Genomic DNA, 20,569 nt, shown 5'->3' with positions numbered 1-20,569 from the left:
GAAACTTGAATAATTAATATATCACTCTGTTAATTGTTATTGGTACAGTTTTCTGATTTACCTTGCTCTGCCAGTTCATTCAACAATCCTTTCAGAACACTGGATAGATGAGGACAGTCATCCCTTCAACATGAACCTTCCACTCAGCCAATCTGCAATAAATATTTATGTAACCCATGTCTGGCAACTTACCACTTTTTCTCATTACTAAAACATCACCACATTCATCTTCAATTGGGAGAAATATCTCAGGTACTACAATGAGTATCCTCCTCTTTGGGGGTGGATTTATATTCCAAATGCATTCGATGTTAGCTGGGTAGTCTCCAGGATAGTTGGGTGATTCAATGTAGCCTGTATAATCCCCAAGTTCTCCTCCACAGTGCTGGTCTGTGGAGAAGCATGAATTAGCATTTGAGTTAGATGATTACCTAATTTGAGGTGTTTTTCTAGATCTGTCAAGAGCAAGTCTAAACTCCTCATGGAGTTTAGAAATGCATACAATCTCCAGCTGCTTCTTTGTTTAGCATGGAAAGCCTTTTAAAGGAACACTTGATCTGCAGAGTGGCTCCAACTGATTTGCAAAACCTTAATCTCCAGTGTATAACTTAATTCAATGCTTCATTCAGGTTGTTTTAACATTTGATTAAGAAACGAACACAGAGGTACTCACATAGTGGTTACTACTGACACCATGCTGATGTGCAGAAGGTATTCTGGTTTAACTTCACTGTTTTTTTAAACTGATTTAGCTGAACAAGTGTGATGATCCTAATAGCCAACCTTATCTTGATTACAGACCTACCTTGCTTTATCTTATATTAAATCAGTTAGTAAAGAATCTCCATTGAGGGATCAATTTACTTTGAGTTTTCAAAACTCCTGTTGAATTTGCCACAGAAGCCTGATTCAGTAAGTTACTTAAACTTGATCTCTCCAGGCCTACTCACCCACATGAAACTAGATAATATTTAAATATTTTGCTGAATCCAAGCCTCAAAGATTATCAAAAGTCAGAAATTGGCTTGAAAACAGAGAGTACCCAAGACAATGAAGTTACAAGGATGGTTTTATTCTATGGGAAAATCATTAAATGTCTTCAAATTTGTTACAGATTTCTAATTTTCTCAAATTATATTAGAAATGATGAGGGCGTCTTCAAAGACACATGGTACATAATCAGAATAAAAACTTACAATATGACTTGCACATGAATAGTTACTTTAAATGACATTACCTAATTATTATAGAGACATTCTCTTAAATTAGCATGGTAGAGATTAAAAAAAACCTGCTTGCCTAAAAAAATCGGTCATTCGCAAAAGGTCAAATAAAATTGCACTAGAATCCTTGTGGATATTTAAAAAGGTAATTGAAGATAGGAGGCTGAGTACTGTAATAAAGCCTATGGGAAGATTTCACTGTCATGAGCAACTGCAGTACACAGTAAGGTATCTCCTAATATTTTAAAAATATTATAAAATGGCAGTTACTCTGATAGAAGGTACAGTGCTCTACAGAGACATGGAGGAATATGCACGCCTGAAAGAGAACTAAGAGGATCTGGGAGACCAAGAGCTCAGTAGTTTTACCTTGTGGCTGGCACTCTGCCAAATCACATTAAGGCTAAAACAATCATATGCATCAAGTGGTACTTTTCCAGTTTTTTTTTTTTTTTTTTTTTTCTCATTGTTCTCCCCATTTGTACTCTTCCTTCTAGCAGCAGATATATGCTAACTAGGAAATATAGAATTGAAGTCCAGTCTGACAGATGGAACCTTCAACATGCAGTTCAGACCCAAAGACACATCATGCTTCACAACTAATAAAAATGGAACTTACTTTTGCAGTGTGTCACGTTAGTGGAGCCATCAAAATCTGTACTTGTGTTCCCAGGGCAGGTGACGCAGTAGTTTTGACCAAACTCAGGCTGGTATGTTCCCACAGGGCATCGGATACATCTGTGTGTTGTGGAGTTGTAGTAGTGTCCAGGAGAACAATGAACTGTAAGGTATGAGGTGTGTTATTTTCAGAAATTATCAACCTTCACTGCAGAGAGAACTTTCCTCTACCCTGGACACAGCTCATGATGTCCATTCTGCAATATACCTAATAGGTTATAAAAGGCGAAAAGACACACGTCTCAGTATTTCCCATTATAAAGGATGTTCTAACTAGAACTACGTTCCAAAACATGAGGCTAAACCCTTAGAAACTAGCAACACATTACATATGTCTCTCATTGTATTTAATATGTTTTCCAATGTTTTCCAATGAGTTTGTAATAAATGGAAGTTGATACGTATCGGCTTCAGCAATAAAAATGCCTTTGACAATAGCAGGAAAGAAGTTTCCACTAGTGTCTGTTTGCCAGGGCCAGTATGTCATTCTAGTAACTAAACCAATAATGCATTTAGGCAGATTCCTTCTTCAGCATTTGCACTGGAAGTTGACATTGTGGAACATGCAGTGTGTTGCATCATTATAGTTTCTGCCTAGGTCATTAATAATCAACTCTTAACTTCATATAATTTCCGTAGTGTTTAGTTTTTCTAATTTGGTAAATAAAAATGTACAGGATGTGAAGGCTAAGGCATTGTCTAACGCAAGTTTGTCTTATTTCTTGCCATGCAGTGGGGCTGATTCATGTACAGTTGCAGCACTACTCTGCACCTGCCTGTGGTAAATTCCAAAGAAAACCATAAAGCCTGTTCAGTCTCTGCAACCTCGGGAGATCAATTCTAGTTTACAGATTACCTGGTCATTTAATTTAATCACACACTATGTTTCTACATGCCGTGACTATATTTGTTTCAGAGCCTTTCAAAGCCCTTTGGCATTGAAGATTACAAACAAAAGAGCAAGCAGCAGGAATATGAATCGTGGGAAGTTTTAAAATTCACCTTTGGTTTCACAGTCTTGAAAGGAAACAGCACCTTCATACTTGGTCACAAGCCCACCGCCACATGGAAAGCAGAGCGTCCTTCCTGGTTCAGGCTGGTATGTACCAAGAGGACAGACTCGACAAGGTTTAAAACCATCTGGAGAATAGTGCCCAGGAGAACACTGCCCTAGAAGTTGAAAATGATCATCTGTCTTAGTGACCTGACTTTTCTGGAAAAAGCATAAACCCCAAAAGCAGTTAGCAATGCTTCCTTTAACTTAAACATGTGACATGGAGACAGATGCAGATTCTAATAAAATCAAATTCTAATCTTACTTTCTGATTTTGTGTTATTCCTGTAAATGCTTCCAAAAAACATCATCAGTAAATACAACTAAACTATGTTTCTGTGAAGACTTTGTGCTTTTATCAAGTCTTTCCTCTGAGAATTTCAAAGCATTCTGTAGGGAAAAAAAAAGAAACTTTGCACCATATCTGTGAAGCTAGTAACTGTTTCTTTTTTAAAATCTCCGTTTTATAGATACAGAAACAGTAGATCATGGGATTTACCGGATGGGATAGGACCCTGCCTATGAGAACAACTGACATAAGCAGCTTTCCAGGCAGCTGTGAAAAATAGTGCTCCTCAGAAGATCTTTTGCCAGAAAATGGTGATTTTAGTAAAGCAAAGGAATTTGTGAATGAGTCTACTGACAGATCCAAGGTATTTTCAAAACTTTCTTTCCAGGTAACTTCTGATGGACATTTGTTCAGCTTTATTCTTGCTAGTTTGAGTACTTTACTCCTTGGCAGCCTACCTGAGAATGAGTATGTCAGGTTTTTGAAGGTTATACCATTAACGCACATCTTCACACTACTCCAGTCTGGGAGACCAGCACTTTGAGATGTTATCTATTCCCTGAGGTTGTCTAATCCCAATACTTTGTAATTTAGCTTCCATGAGAACTGAAGAGTAGGTAGAAAAAAATGGCCTGAAAATCTGAAAGCTTTGAGAGCTCTGGGTGGAGCCAGGATCTCTTAAGAACCCTGATACTTGCTGGGAAATGTTGGGGGCATCCAGTATCTTGACTACATGGCTTTTAGGAGGAACTAGAGCTCCTGAGTGAAAGCAAAGTTCATGTTCTGTCCTCACAAAAGTCAGAATTCCTATGGATACCTGTGGGAGCAGGATCTTTGGGATTTAGCTGCGCTTCCACCCCAGCTGTTTGGGACATGACTGTACAAGCTGGCTGTTGTTACACAGGCCTCTGAGAAATATTATATTACTAATTTGAAGACAATTTTGCTATTGTTTTTGTAGAAAAACTGATCCATCTAGTATGGTCCAGCAGGTCACTGGACTTTAACATGAAAGTAGCTAAAGGAGAGTGGATTTGGACCTAGATTTTACTGTGAAAATTAAATACTTACGAAGTGTGACTTACAAACATCCTTTTAAAGAAGCAGTAGAGCTGGGTTTTAATACTGCTAAAGACACAATGCTTTCAGTGCTAATATGTTTCAGTCCGTACCTGTATATAAGAATAAGCTAACTTGCTCCTTTCTTGCCTTTTACATTGAAATGGCCAACAAAACAGATCTGAGGTGATTTCCCTGAGGAACGCCACAAATGAGAGATTTTCTAATTACATTTTGGTCTTGTACCTGCATGGATTGCATATAAGTTAAGTATCACAGCATGTTATTCACTTGCAAGAGTTCTATCCACAAACACTTAAAATCTCTTACATACGTGTTATGCGTTGTGTGTGCCTCAGCTGTAGAGGCTATGCTTTCAGTCATAGTTATTTGTTACTACACAGGCAATACTGCTTCAGAAGATATGATGCAAAAATACTATTGCTTACAGGTGGCGAGTGCATTTCTAACAAAATTTGTGTTCATCAAAAAACACTGTTCCATCACATATGCTGGCACATTTTATGGAGACATACTGATTTTGATAAAATCCTTGACAGGATGTTTTATGAAGTCCCAAACATATTCTCTCTTGCTGCTTTCAGAGAAAGAGAAAAGGAGAGATTTGAGGAGAAAACCAGACTGTTGTGATCTGACAACAAACATTTTGAGACAGATCCACTCTGCAAAAATAATCAGAAGGGTTTCTTTTCGTTGCTATGCAGAACGATAATTAAATGCAAGCCTAGAAACAAAACAGTCTTTTCCTTAAGTCACTGTGCTGCTTTGGACAGTATACTATAGTCAAGCTTTATAAACTCAGATTGTTATTTTGATAATCTATTCTTGTTGGATTTTGGATAAATACAAATCAACAAAACAAAGATGCACAGAAATTTTGAGAATTTTCCTGTGATAGTTCCTTCACGCCATAAATCATCAGAATCTACCACACGTTTGGACTGAAGACACTAGAGCTGTTTTTTATTCAGTGGATGGGGAAAAAGCAGCAGTTTCTCAAGCGACATTCACCGTGCATTCACTCTAGAAATCCTTGAAGAAAGCTTTAATGTAAATTGCATAGACGAGTTTTAAAGTTGGAACTTGTGTAGCAGATAGGACAGATTTCTTTGAAAGTCAAATAACACATCTGCTATAAACTAGATTTTGCTTATCTGCAATGAAATGAGGGAAAGAAAATAATTAACAGTTGTGTCTTAAAACCTTATCTTGATCAAGTTAGAGCAGAAGCCCAGCTCTCTTCTGAAACCAGGTATTATCATCGTTGTAATCTAATTTATATATGATGAAGTTAAGTTAGAGATTCTACATCACTTGCCAAAAGCTACAGAGAATTCAAGCAGTGTTGAAACTTGCAGTCATTAGCTCTGAGTCCAGGTTACAGATCCCTGCAGCATAATTATTTCAAAATTATGATTGCTGCTGATTAGACCAGGTAAACTGGATCTCATGCAAAACATTACATCAGTAGGTTCATTAGACTCACCAATACCAGTCCAAAGTAATCCATCCCTTTGACTCACACTACACCTGACGAGCCCTTACAAGTCGAGGTATGTCCAGATTCCATACCTGACTTGAAGCAAAGTGCTATGCTTGGCTTGTTCATTTCGATATCATAACACATATTGCTGTAGCAGGTCAGATCTTCTTGTCTGCAACATCAGTGGATGGAACAAGCCAAAACATTTTACATATTGCTTGTAAGTGCACAGCGGTTTCTTCTGTTACCTTTACAAAACAGCAATGTGGAAGGCTCTCCCCTCTTTTAGCCTCCATGCCTCACAGGCTGTGTGGCAACACCTAATGCTTTTACAATCAAATTTAACTTGCCTCCACATTCTGACACATTCCGGGCGCCTGCTACTCCCTGTCCATCGTTACTTGGGCAAGGCTCACAGGTAAGTTGACCTTCTGTATCTTGGTATGTTCCTGGTGAGCAAGGAACGCACTGATTACGTTCTCCGCTATAAAAGGTGCCCGTGCTGCAGGTAACTGAGAAAAGAAAAGGGGAATCTACATAAGGACTTTAATTTTGATCACATTATTTGCCTTTATATCAAACATTTAGAAAAGATGGATCTCTTTGGCCCCAGTATTATAGTTGCATATGTTTTGCATATGTTAGTCCAGGATCTTTACCTAATGTAAACAGGCCCACCTCCACTGTGGTCTAGGTCAATTTACACCAGGGGGAAGTCCTTCTATTGCTTAAACTATTAAATGCCATTGTATTGTGCTGAAGTATTTATCAGACGTATGTTGTTAATAAAGCTGATGCAGTCTTAAAAGAATATATTGCATTTTAATTAAAGCAGTGGTGCATAATTTATGGGAAGTGATGTGAATTTTCAGTTTACGCTAGGAGCATTTACATGTTGATTTATAGCAGATGACTACAAAACATCTGTCTCCTGATATCAGTTCTAGAGGTTTCTCAGAGGTCAATGTATCCCATTGTAATATTTTATGCCTTTTGACACTCAAATACCCCAACGGGAAAGCATTTTAAATACAGGTATGAATACACATTTTTCTTGATTCAACGGGGCACATAATTGCTTTAAACATTTTTCTCTGCTGGGTACAGGTAGTTAATCTGTATGGTTTTTTAGACAATAATAGCAACAGTCTTTCAATACAATTTCTAAATCACTGCTTCTATAAGACAAAAACAGCTTCTCAATGAACTCATTAGAGGCACCTATCAGATCTGCATTTAACTATTTTTTTGCTTGTAAATCACTAGGTGTCTAAAAGAAGCTGGAAAAATAAAATAGATACGCTGATTTTGAAAAGATGACTTTAAGTAATTAGAAAGCTTGCACTGCTTTGAACTGCCATTAAGAGTTTTGTGCTAGCACCTTGCCCCCTGTAAAGCACCAGAGCCTGATAACCTATGAAAAAGCTTAAAGAATTTAGGTATTTTACATAAAGTTAAAACATATTAAGTTCTTTTTTTTATTGGACCTCTCTATATCCATGGGCCATTGATTATTTGGTGGTGAGGATGGCAAGAGAGGTGATCTAAAACTAAATACACGGCACCTAGGCAAACACCATGTTGTTGTTTCACAGAACTGTAATTACATTTTCGTAAGATCTTGGGGGCAACTGCGAACAAATTGCCAACATTGTGGCAGGCCTTGATACCTGCTGTTAGCATGGGAATATATGCATATGTGTACTTCTCTTCCTGCAAAATGACCTCTCTTCCAAGTCTTATGGACTGTCAGTGGTCCATGCACATATGTTGAATAATACTGACCTAAATCATCTGTTATCTCATAGATTTCCTACCTGGCTGACTACGGACAAGTTACTTTTGGACTCCCTGTTCTGGAGAATATGGCTGAAGAGAGTTGTTGGGACTTACCGCATTTTCCATCCTGCAGCACTTGCCCTGTACTGCAAGCTTCATGCCCTTCAGTAGCTTTAGCTGGCTTCTGAGCCACTTCATATTCTGCCCCAGAAAACTGAATGTAAAATTGCTGTTTATTAATAGATTTCCTCAATGTTTTGATTGCAGTTTGCAGCTTCTGTTCCATCCTTTTCCGAACACAGTCAATGTTACAGGTGTCTAGATGGGAAATGATAACAAAACTAGAAGCGATTGAGATTCATGTTTAAAAAGAGGTGCTTAACAAAAAGTTTAGACTTCATAGCGCTATGACTCCTCTGTTTGCGTCACTGTATTCTCCACATAAATGCAGATCCCTGTATTCAAAATCAGGCCTTTTAAAGGGATAAGACAGTACACTGTGGTCCATCAAACTGAGTTTCATGGCTTATAATTGCACACCAAGTCCTGATATCTCTAGCAATAACAATCTGGTTAAACTGAGTGCACAAGGAGAGGGCTGCAGAAAGCATCAATCCCACTGTGTTGTACTTCCAGATATGTGTCCAGTCTGCCAGAAGTAATGTTTCCGAATTTTGTCTGGCTGTGCTTTACTCAGTTGATCAGGAATTCTTCCCACTTCCCTGACCAAAGCACAGTGACAGAAAGAAAGGTGCTTTCTGGCATGATTACTGGCCAGTGAGGTGCCCCTCAGGGTTAAGAAATCTGCCTTTGAGGACTTGATGTGCTAATAGAATTCATCCCACATTTTCTTTGGCTAGATTTTATGGAAAAAAAATCCATCTCATGAATAACTTGAAGCAATTCTTTTTCTCTCTGAAGTTTATGATGAAAACATGGATTTCCCAAATGTGTGATAGAAAAGTTTGGTTCTCAGACTGAAGTTTCAGAGGATATTTTTATCATCGTTACAGAACTTTTACCTAATCCTTACATTCTCTGTGCATCAATTAACACTTCTGCTGATTAAAGAAATCAGACTAAATTAAAGCACATGACTTGACTCAAGGCTTTGAAGGACTTTTGCTGCAGGTTCAATCTTTGTTCCTTAGGCTTAATTTCATACCTGATTCCTTTCAATTACATCTCTGGAACTTTCAGTTTGGAAAGGCTGTTGAATGTGGCTTGTGCTAAAATGTACATATGGCAGCTTGATGAAATAGCATCAAAGAGGTTCTAACACACACCAAGGAACTGAATTCTTATTTCTCCCCATAGACAGATCTTTCACAAACCTGAGACTTCTTCTGACTTCATCTCCACTTCAAACTCTGCAGTGATATGGGACACTTCTTTTGATGGGGACTTGCGGCCTCGGCGTTTCTTTTTGGAGGAATCACACTTGAGATTCACAAAGGTCAGCTGGCAGTTGTCTGTACAAGGGAATTGACCTCCTTTGCATAAACAAAGCAACATAGAAAAGAAATCAAGTAGCAAAGCAGTAAGTGACAGGCTAACAAGCAGTATCTCATCTGGGTTATAATGAATGCAGAGCCAAGCTTCCTAACATTTCATATGTGCTGTTAGACACCTCATTCCCTGTGCAATTTGAGTTTGCTCATTTTGCTCAGGAGACAAAACCAGAGTGTGGTCATGCTCAGCTGCACAGTAGTACCACTAATGCCTATTATTTCCCGTCTCTTTTCTGCATAAGGATTAGAAAGCTCTTTACAGAAATTAGTTAAGATTAGTAATACTATATACAGTCATTTGATGGTTAAACAAAGTAGAGTCAATTTTCATGAGAGCAGCAGATCTGGGCCTCTACCACCTACTATTCCATCTCTTTCAGCAATGCCAGTCACCAGCTATCAAATGTTTATCACAGGCATTAAGATATTATTAAGATCATGCAGTCCAACCATAAACCTAACACTGCCAATTTCACCACTAAACCATGTCCCTAAGTGCCACAGCTACACGTCTTTTAAATACCTCCAGGAATGGTGACTCAACCACTTCTATGGGCAGCCTGTTCCAATGACAGACAACCCTTTTGGTAAAGAAATGTTCCTAATACCCAATCTAACTACCCCAGCCCCAACCTGGCGCAACTTGAGGCCATTTCCTCCCATCCTATCACAGAGGAGGAACTGAATGCCCTTGTCAACTATGTGTAACCTCTGAGGAGAAAGGCCACAATCCACTGGGAGACAATCACATAAGCTTCCTCTCCCAGTATGAAGAAATCTATGTGAAAAACATCCTTTTTGTGCCAGGCTCCCTCCTTCTTCCAGGTCAGGAAGAAATTTCTAGTACTCAAGCCGCCAGAAGGATTTCATTCCAAGTGTGTAGTGGTTGTATGATATAATCTTACTGTTAGACCCAGAAGCTCAGATGACATAACACAAAGCAAAGCAAACAAAAGACAAGGGTATGCATCCAAGAAATACATTCCCACGGTGACTACATGAAGCAGAAAAATAATCTTCTATGACTTAATAAAATTAAGTCTGACAATTACATCTTGTTAACAGAAGACAAAGCATAAGGACAAAATAAGCATCCTCACAACTGGGACTTATTTTAAACCAATACTTTTTGATACTTGAAAAATTAGAGAGACAAATGTCTAGATTGCAGCGTAAAGATAAAACACGAGTCTAAATTTAAAAAATAAAATCTCTAAAACATTAGCATTTTTTTAGGTTTGCTATCTTTATTCTTCTCTGTTCAGAGCTCATATACAACTCCTCACTCACTCACAAAAGTGGTGGTAAGACAGATGCACAACGCAGAATATATCAGCAGTAGACCTTCGCTGTAAGCTGCTAAATTACTTTAAGCAACAGCATGAGCTTGCAATTAACCAGTACTGTGTATCAATATCCAGAAAATTCTCAGTTCATAGCAAATATAAATGAACTCCAAATAGCTTAAAATAGCTGTGGAAATGCACAGCAGTATCTCCCAAACACTCTTTAATTGTCCCTGTCATGGTATCAAGGAGATGGAAGACAAGAAATAACTGTCATGAAGTTCTGTTAAATACATATAACTTAAAGTCTCTTTTCTGTTCAACTTTAAAAGCGATTTCAAAACTACTAATAATAAACCCACAAACTTAGTCATACCAAGTTTTAAAAACATTTGATTACTTTCCTTCAGCCTGACACAAACTTTTTTTTAAATTTCAGATTTTTGGTAATTATATATAAATCTTCTAAATATTTTTTCTAACATCATAACTACTTATTCCACATAACAGAAGACCTAAGGCTGTGTAACATCCAATTTTTATTATAACTTTCCGGCTTAGGACTTGTCTTTGCTGCTGTAATGGGATACTAATCCAGCATAAAACAAATAAATAATAGCTTTTGTTTTCTTTTATAACTCTTATCTGGGAAAACTAAACCAAACCACACTGACATTGCTGCATGTAACTTTGCACTATTCATAACTTTTTGCCTCAGGATATTTCTGCCATTATCAATACCAGAGAAAGGATCAGCTTAATTTCGAACTCATGTACTTTTGGACAAAGATTTTTCAAAGCAACTGATGACATTTCAGCACTGTTAGATCCAAACCCAAGGCACTGTTAAACTGGAGCATGAAACTTGGCCTGAACTTAAATTCAGATCGAAATATGAAAACCACTACTTTTTTTCCATCTACAGTGTGAGAGCTAACTATGCCAAGAAACAAGCAAGCAAACAAAAAAACCAGAATGCTGTTTACCGTTCAAAAGAAACCACATACCTAAACCAGCTTGCTTCCCAGAATCTTTCGTTTTTTCTTTGCTGCGAGGTCGTAAATGGCACTTTGCATCTTTGATTTTAAAACGAGCTTTCTGCTTGATTGGAGGAGCTAATGAATCTGTTGATTTAAAGTAACAAAGCTATCATTTGGGATGCAGAAGAAAAGAAGTCTGAATCTTATTTTTAAAAAGACTCAAAAGTTTTCTTGCACCATAGAAAAGAGACAGCCCAAGAGTTATGAAACTTGTACAAGAGGATCCATTCACATATGAACTTTTGTTTTTTTTTTTGCATAAGCACTTACTCTTGAGCCCTTAAAGAACCATGAATTTGCTAGTATTGCATATGCTCTGCACACATGCTTCCCCTCCAGCAGGCCTGCACATTTTTGTGGAATTTGGGTAAATCTGTCTTGTACTATGAAAAGGTTAATTCCTACCTTTTTTGATGACTCTCTGTCTGTGATTTCCCACGTTACTTGGCTGTAGTTCTGTTCTTGCTAAGGCCAACCAGGAGTAAGATTGATTTACTGGAGCTATGCTGTTGGCAGTCGAAAATCACCCAAGCAAATGTCTTCATTTGACTGCAGTCTATGGCTTGCAAGCTTTATTATTAAGCTTTAAATCCAAGCCAGCTATGTTCTGTGACTTTAAAGGCTGTTATACAGCCATGTACTGCTTAGAAAATGCAGCCGCTGCCTGACTTTCTCACGAAGTCCATAGTGGAAAAGGTTGGGCCTGGGTTATCACATGCAGCCACTGTGAGCTGTCCATGGGACCCAGAGCAGGAGGAAGGTGGTCACAGGTAAATGCCACAATGTGCGTCCCTCTTTTCTTGGGAGGATCTTGCCAAACCAGGACTTATAGAGGCAGCTGGCCACTGTGCCAGAGGCAGCCACATTAGCTGCTAGGTCACCTCACTTCACAGTATCCTACCTCCTAATGCATTCCAAATACATAAGAAATACGTGGTTTGAGAACTGGCAAATTGACAAGAAGTACAGCAAGTAATGATATGTAAAGTGGCCTGACACTTCCCGCTGCTGGATACTGTTTTAGCTCCTTCTGATTTTGCCAGATTTCACCCATTTTGAGCTGAACCTTTTTTTTATGCTGAGTAGCAGCTTTAGGACACATTTTGAAATGTCTCCACAAAAATTATCCAGCCATTTCTGAGAACAATATGAATGAAACACAGTATATGCTCAAAAAAGTCATATGACCTTTTCATTTGGAGTCCCCAGTTGGAGGATTTGTCATAGCCTTCTGCTGTTGTGCTACTGACAAGCCCTCTGTCTTACTTCCAAGTCTTGGAACAAATGCCATTTTGATATGCTTTCTATTGCCTTGCGGGACTATGGAAAGTAAAGTATTCTGAGTATTTGTCCTTATTGAATAATGTCAAACCTCCATCATTACTATAGTGACTTACCAAGAGAACACCACACTGGATGCAGCTAAGCACACTCCAGCCCTCAAGGAGAGGCTCCAGCAAAGCGAGCGTGCACATGATAAGACACAGGATACCTTAATTCTGGCCTTGTGTAACTTAAGAGCTGTATGTCCCAAATGGTCTGGGGAACCTCATCACCTACCTCCTTAGGTGCCAAGGCCCAGGTGAGCAGGAGAGCACCCACCTACCTGCGCAGCTAGGCAGGGTCGCATTACGTTTCTGCTGAGCCTTGCCTTGTTGGATGGGAATGCCACAACTCAGCGTATAACTGTTCTCTGAATCTGTGGGGCAGAATGCAAGAGTCAGTAGGTGTGGCAACTGCCTCACAAGCATCTGCTCCCCTTGTCACCCCCAGCCTTAATGTCTGGTGCTTGAAAAACTTAATACTGCTAAATAAGGAAACATTTGAAGTGCCAAACTTGGATTTAAGCAGCTGAAATAGTTTGCCAAAGACTACTGTTCCAGTGTGGACTACAAGTTTTGTTTCTTCCAGCACTGAAATGTTACATTTATAAACAATTTGGCATGAAGTTAGCTGTAAATAATTCCACAGTGCACAAATATAAATTATTTTGTGCTTATCCGTGGCAAAGTCCTTGGGCTTTGATCATCTGTATAATTTAAAAAATAAACCATGTATTTTAGTAATAACTTTGGCTTCAGACTCCAACAGAATTTATTGGCAGGAACAAAAAATAACATAGTTAGAACTGTAACAGGTTTTACATGCTGCACAGATGAACTCATGTATTGATGCATACAAATTAGATAAATACATGGTTCTAGTAATCTCTGCTAAACTGAGAACAAAGTGTGAACAGCTCTACCACATACAATGCCAGGACTAATACGAAAAGTAAACACATTTGTGGAATACAGTCCTGCATCAGAACCGGAATATATACGAAAAAATAACAGCAACACCCTGCCACACCTACCCTGCAAAACTGTGTAGATGAAACCTACCTGTAGCAAATGATAAAAAAAAAGAAGGGGAAGGTGCCTGAGCTTCTATAAACAACAATGCCTCAGTTTCTATAAATAACACTCAGCTGAACTCTTCCCAACAAAATTTATTAATAAAGAGCAATTGCCAGCAACTACTACAGAGAGATGCCCAGCGTGTCCCACTCCTCCTCTCCTGCACCTGCCTCACATTGTACTCACTAAGCTAGTTCCTCTCAGGTGAACCCTCTGCTCTGGGATTTTTTTCTGCTCCTGCTCAATTGCACAGTTACAGTGTATTTCAGGTCAGGATGCAGACGCTATCACTTTAAGCACATGCCTGGATGGGCACAGGGGCCTCTACTCATATTGAAAACCATTACCAAAAAACCAGCAGGAAGTCACTGAAATTAACTGTTCATGCCCTCCCCCCGCCCCTTCCGACATAACAATTCAATACATTAAAATTTTTCATTTGCACCATCCTGGTTAAGGTAGATGTGTCTCTCAGGTTTCTGTTAGAATTTTCCCACCCCACAAATGACACCTCAAATTAAAGAATGAAGGGCCAAACCTCTAATGTAACTGACAATCAGCTCTTCTTGTATTTAGAGATGTGCATGTTGGGCCCAATTCAATTTATAAATATGTTTTTGATCACTTACAGTCATCCATAACAACTGAATGCAAGAATCATCAATATATTAGCAGAGAAAAGTCCCATTCTAAGCTTAGGAGGACAAATAATCTGTACAAACCTGGAACAAAAAGAGTATTGGATGGGCATGACAGGAAGCAGCTCTCTATACTTCCTGTCTTACTACATACTAGTTGAGCCTTGGGAGCTGGTTTGGCATTAGGGAGACATTTCACCACCTCTGAGGAGAAAAAAAAAAAGAGGAATAATGAGAAATCAGACGCTGCCAAACCTAAACCCTGTGCATCCACTTGCATATGCTGCTAAGGAAAGGAAGAAGTGGCAACAAAGCAAAATCACAGGCCCAGGCATTGCTGAAATAAGCACATATTAGGGAGACTGTCTGGATCTCAAGTATAGACTTGAAAAAGAAACTCCACATTTTCAGAACTAAACTTTAAATCAGTCTTTCCTTCTTACCCTTCACTTTGAGACTGTTCAGGCCAGATACATATTCTGAAAGGCAGGTCTCTGTCTAGTTATGAGCACAATTCTATGTGCACAACTCAATCACAGAATGAACAGGTAATGCTATGACCTGAGATGTCCTCCCTCCGCCTTTGGAGGCAGAGCTCTCTGGTTTAACAGGTCAACTACCACACCACGCACAGGAGTCACCTTCACAAACATCTGTTCATTTAGATGACCACTACAACGGTATTTTCGACTTTTCGCTCCTGCTTTTTAATTTTAGCTCAATACTCAAGCCTCCAGAAGTAGAAAACTTCCCAGCCAGGCAGGACTGAGGCAGGACAAGCTAGGATGGAGATAGACAGTCCCACCAGTCCTTTCAGCTACTGCTGACATGACCCAAGCAATACTAGAAGGGACACTAAAACACACACAGACATTAGCCATTTCTCTTCACCGCCCATTGCATGAGGCACATTGCAGCTCGTGCAATGGAAATACCCAACTTTTCCTCTTGGCTTCATGGCAGGATGAAGACAGAGTATCCTGCATGTCTCAAGAGCTGCTCCTCATATTTGAGTAAGGGACTGTTTGTGTTTTTGCTGAAACTACATAAAGCTTTTATGAGTTGTCAGACCAGTCTCTGTGCTTCACCCTGAGATGAAGGTATGCCACTGATAAGTATAATCCTGCATTTATTTTGATTTGACATGTCTTGGGACTGACTCCTTACCTGAGTACCTCTTTTGCCACACGAACAAGATTCTTTCCCAGCTGGAGCCAGAAGGTGTCATTATTACCTGCAATGAGGCAGCCTTGCCCCACCACCTCCCTTCATTCCCTCTGGTACATATGCTTTTCCTCCAATTGTTCCTTGCTACTTCTCCCAAACAAGCTCACCTTACAAGATATACTTGTGTAACTCTTGTTTTACTCATGGCTGACTCTGCTACTGCAAATTTCATTTTTCATACCTGTCAGATCACCATTGAACCACACCAGGGTAGAGGGGGAAATCAGAGCTGCAGCAGCCATAGGGGTTTGGGTCTAAACCAAACCGCTGGGATGAAACAGGGCAATTCAAATGCAGTAGCTGCAATGAACCTTGCCTGACTTGGCTTGAATATAGAGGAAGAGTTCCAACAGCCACCCTTGGTTTGTGTTCCTCGCCTCACTGATGGTTAAATATAAATATATTTAAGTCCCTTAAACACACCTGATGTTCACATCTCAAATATGGGAGTAATCATCCTCCACTTACCTCCATCCTAATGTCGTTTATGATGCTTTGGTGATGTTTTTTAAAGAAATTATTTCTTTGGAATGAGGCAAAGTGGACAAGCGCAAAGTGTCATTGCTGAGCAAAAGAGGATTTTGTTACTGCAGAAGTCTTCAAATCATGTAGCATTCAGGACCACTAAATATATTTTTCCTCATTTTTATTGAGCTTTTATAACAGTGTAGAATGCAGTTTCCTCTAAATGATGTTGGTAATAAAGGTAGGCAATCAGCAGGGAGATGACACTCATTTTAAGCCTCATAAAATTCATCGAATAAAATGGTATACATCAATGGAGGAGAATGTTCTGCTTTCCATCTTCCAATTGAGTATTACAATTAATACATAGAAATTTACAACAAGGAAAATATTTTCAATACAGCCTCTTACCATGGGAACAGCATAGGCTGATAAGGAATATAGCACAAAAGTAACTATAGACTAGACCTCAAAAAATTTTAGTCCCTCTTGTTCATTTACAAATTCCTTTCCAGAGGACTAACTGCTACATTGCAAGGAAGACCTAGTGGATAACTAAAACCCAGAATTAATAATCTCTTACTCCTACAGGACTTAGTTCTCAATATAGCAGGGAAGGTAATATACATAAACATAAGCAGGAAAAATGAAGCACTTAATTGTGGTTAGGAAGAAAGTCAGTGGCAAAGGCTGAAACCCAGCGTGAGAAACTTATCTGCCACCTCACTCCACCTTGGTTATAAAGCGCTTTCCACACTGTTGTATCCATGTAAGTAAAAAACACCCACAATTTCATACACATGCAAGAGGCCAGCGCAGTGCTCTCTACTCCAGACTATAGTACTTTTCCTCAATATGAGCAGAGATTCCCCGAAGTAAAGTCCCCACATTTCTTTTTCTGTCTTGCTCCCTGTTAGGCATCAGGCATCAGCCCCAAATGTATCTAAGGTAAGTTTTTCATGGTTAAAAATAAACCCCAAAGCCCCCAAAGCTAAATTTGACTATGAAAGACCTAAGGTATGCAATTCCCATTAAAACCATGGAAACAGAATTAAAATCTCACAGAAAATACTTTCAATGCCTCTAGCCATGGCCAAATTTTGCTGTGCTTCAAATAAGACCTCAGAAAAAAAAATTATCTACTTAAAGGATACAGAAATTCAGATCTGCCACAAAGTAAGTGGCACTAGCAGCAAGTGTAATATTTCTAGTGGTCTCAGGATTTGTGCTCATTGTAATTAATATTTTTAACACAAATACTGTCGGTATTTTATATCAAGCAGGATACCTTCGGAGATAACTTGAAAAATTGGAGCATGGTGCTGTAAATGTAGATATTAACTTGGATACTATGTTCTGCTTAGAATCACAGAATTGTTTAGGTTGAAAAAGACTCTTAAGATCATCATGTCCAGCTGTAAACCTAATACTGCTATGTTTACCACTAAACCATGTCCCAAAGCATCACATCTACAGTCTGTTAAATACCTCCAGGGATGGTGACTCCACTACTTTCCTGGGCAGCCTCTTGCAGCGACTGACAACTCTTTCAGTGAAAAATTTTTCCTAATACCCAGTTTACTTAATACCCAGGCAACTTGAGGCCATTTCTTCTAATTCTATCACTCATTACTCAGGAGAAGAGATCAACACCCACTTCTCTACAACCTCCTTTCAGGCAGTTATTGTAGATGGTGATAAGGTCTCCCCTCAGCCTTCTCTTCTCCAGACTAAACAATCCCAGTTCCCTCAGCCGCTCCTCACAAGACTTGTTCTCCAGCCCCTTCACTGGCTTTCTTGCTCTTCTCTGGACACGCTCCAGGAGCACAACATCTTTCCTGTAGTGAGGGGCCCAAAACTGAACACAGGATTTGAGGTGCAGCCTCACCAGTGCTGAGTACAGCGGGATGATCACTTCCCTACTCTTGCTGGCCACACTGTTTCTGATGCAAGCCGGGATGCCGTTGGCCTTCTTGGCCATCTGGGCACACTGCTGGCTCATGTTCAGTCGGCTGCCGACCAACCCCCCCAGGTTCTGCTAGGCAGCTTTCCAGACACTCTTCACGAAGCCTGACGTGCTGCACAGGGTTGTTGTAGTTCAAGTGCAGGACCTGACACTCATCCTTGTTGAAAACCACACAGTTGGCCTCAGCCCACCAACCTAGCCTGTCCAGATCCCTCTGCAGAGGCTTCCTTCCCTCAAGCAGATGAACACTCCATCCCAATTTGGTGTCACCTGCGAACTTACTTGTCCAGATAATTTATAAAGATATTTAACAAAACTGGCCCCAACATAGCCCTGGGGACTTCGCTTGTAAATGGCTGCCAACTGGATTTAAGTCTGTTCGCCACAATTCACTGGGCTCGGCCATCTAGTCAGTTTTTTAGCCAGCGAAGAGTATATCTATCCAAGCCATGAGCAGCTGGTTTCTCCAGGAGAGTGCTGTGGGAAATGGTGTCAAAGTTTTTTCTGAAGTCTAGGCAGACAACGTCCATAAGCTCTCCTTCACCTACTTGTAAACAATTAAATATTTCGGATACTCTAAATTAGTCTTAGATGGAAAGAGAGTTATAGCTGAGGTCATACAGATGGACAAAGAACAAATAAAGGACAAAAGTACAAAATATGTAACAAAAATACAACATAGATTTGTGTGAATGGATTCAGAAAATTTAAAAGAAATATTCAACACAAATAAAATCCACCATATTTTCAATTCTCTAATCCACCTGCAGTTATATCCTAGCCCACGGATCCCCATAGGAACACCTGTTATCTGAGTTTATAAAATAAATTTGGGGATCTATATTGTGAAAATGCAGCATCCCTGAGACAAAACTATGGAGCTCTTCCATCCTCCTGGAGAACAGAAGCATCACCATAGTCACCTCTGAGTTAGCCTCCCACACTTACCAATGCAGTCCTTTTTGTTCCAGTGTAGTTTCTTTCCAGGTGGACAGACACACTCATAGCTCCCCATTGTATTAAGACAGCCATAGTCACAGCTACCATTGCTGATGCTGCATTCATCAATATCTGTAAATATAATTAAAGTTGAGAAAAGTATTAACTATATGTACGCATGTATGCTGTGCACTGAGACGTTACACGCATAAGGCTATCTATTGCTAATACATCTTTTGTATTTAAGTCTATACAAACACATACAGACTTATGCGAACATGACAGTACTCACATCAAACAATTTTAGTGCATATTGCATGTTTTTGTCCTTAGACACGTGTAGCTCCCAGGGGTTTATGCATATAATACAATTTACTTGCCAGGACTTGTTAAGCTGACATTCATGGAAGCACTCACAAGATACAAAATATACTTGAAAGTCTCCGCAACATCTGGACAATAATGTATATTATACATTATAATGACATTATAGCGGAAAATGTCAAAGGTTTAAACATCTGTGTGATTAGATCACTTTTGCATAACAGGAAGATAAATTCTCCATGGTGATTCACAGAGTTTGCTTTTAGAAATGATTCAGATGAAGGAAGAAACTATGTATTTGCTAGGAACCTAGCAGCTGAAATGTAGTTTATTTAGTCTTCTATTCCTCAAATAAATGCGAAAGGTAAAAGCTTGCAAGAAGGCAAATCAATTACCCAATATGTTATCACTTCTATTTCACATAAAAACTTTCAGCTTTTTGATATATTAGAAAAGTATTCACTCAGTAGTGGGCAGCATATCCTTTAAGTCTATACAATCAGCATTTATATACTTGCACAGATGTGGCTGGTCTCTCCCCTCCTCCAAACACCAGAAAGGATGTTTATCCATCACGTTCAACAGGAGTTGTGCTGCCATGTACTCACCTCTAGATCACGCTCAGGCACATCTGGGACACTAGATGGCACAGGTAAAAACTGTCAGGTAACACCAGTGAACCATCAGTGTCACACTGCTGCTCCAGACTCTTTTAATTTACTGGCATAGTCATAACCTAAAAGCCCTTGTTACGAACCACAGCACTGTTATTTTAGGCACTGCACTAACCTCAACAACAAGTGGTTTCTGCCCTTTGATGAAGATTTTTTACTCATCTGCTTGCTGAAACAGTAGCGTACCTGTAACACATGTATGCTCAAATGAGCTAGACTGACACCAAATCAGCATGAGATACTGAATTGCTAAAACTCTGGCTTAATGATAGGCCTCAAAATATTACTGCAGAAGGAAAATTGTCACTTAATGTGTTTCTAAGGGTCACCTGGCCATGAAGGTTCACAGGCTGAGTGTCTACCTGCCTTTCCAAACCATGCGTGAACCCAGGCTCTTGAACTCTGATTGCTGTGTGCTTGGCACTGTGTGAATCCATATGTTTTTCAGGAACACAGTCTGAGGCCAAGCCAGTTCTCCTCAGGCCCCAGTTTTGAAGCCCGGTGACCTCATCTG

The 20,569-nt window shown here is 39.5% G+C and overlaps 1 protein-coding gene across 5 annotated transcripts in view; it reads right to left on the bottom strand.

The window, feature by feature from the left end:
• SCUBE1 (signal peptide, CUB domain and EGF like domain containing 1) overlaps positions 1–20,569 on the bottom strand; it is a 205,502-nt gene that overhangs the window by 11,810 nt on the left and 173,123 nt on the right. For 2 of the 5 annotated variants that reach the window (XM_054053816.1, XM_054053830.1), the window contains 10 exons: positions 19,067–19,189; positions 14,545–14,664; positions 13,030–13,122; positions 11,391–11,507; positions 8,921–9,058; positions 7,701–7,904; positions 6,158–6,319; positions 2,904–3,071; positions 1,843–2,004; positions 193–390 (listed from right to left, as the gene is read on the bottom strand). In XM_054053816.1, coding sequence (XP_053909791.1) covers positions 193–390; positions 1,843–2,004; positions 2,904–3,071; positions 6,158–6,319; positions 7,701–7,904; positions 8,921–9,058; positions 11,391–11,507; positions 13,030–13,122; positions 14,545–14,664; positions 19,067–19,189 — 1,485 coding nt within the window. Of the gene's footprint in view, positions 1–192; positions 391–1,842; positions 2,005–2,903; positions 3,072–6,157; positions 6,320–7,700; positions 7,905–8,920; positions 9,080–11,390; positions 11,508–13,029; positions 13,123–14,544; positions 14,665–19,066; positions 19,190–20,569 lie in introns of all 5 variants that reach the window. The other 3 variants (XM_054053822.1, XM_054053808.1, XM_054053837.1) reach the window with 2 other exon arrangements.

This window comes from Cuculus canorus, chromosome 1 (genome assembly GCF_017976375.1).
Source record: "Cuculus canorus isolate bCucCan1 chromosome 1, bCucCan1.pri, whole genome shotgun sequence".
NCBI lineage: Eukaryota > Metazoa > Chordata > Aves > Cuculiformes > Cuculidae > Cuculus > Cuculus canorus.
The sequence above is the reverse complement of the archived record's forward strand: the minus strand, read 5'-3'. Positions and strand labels throughout refer to the sequence as shown.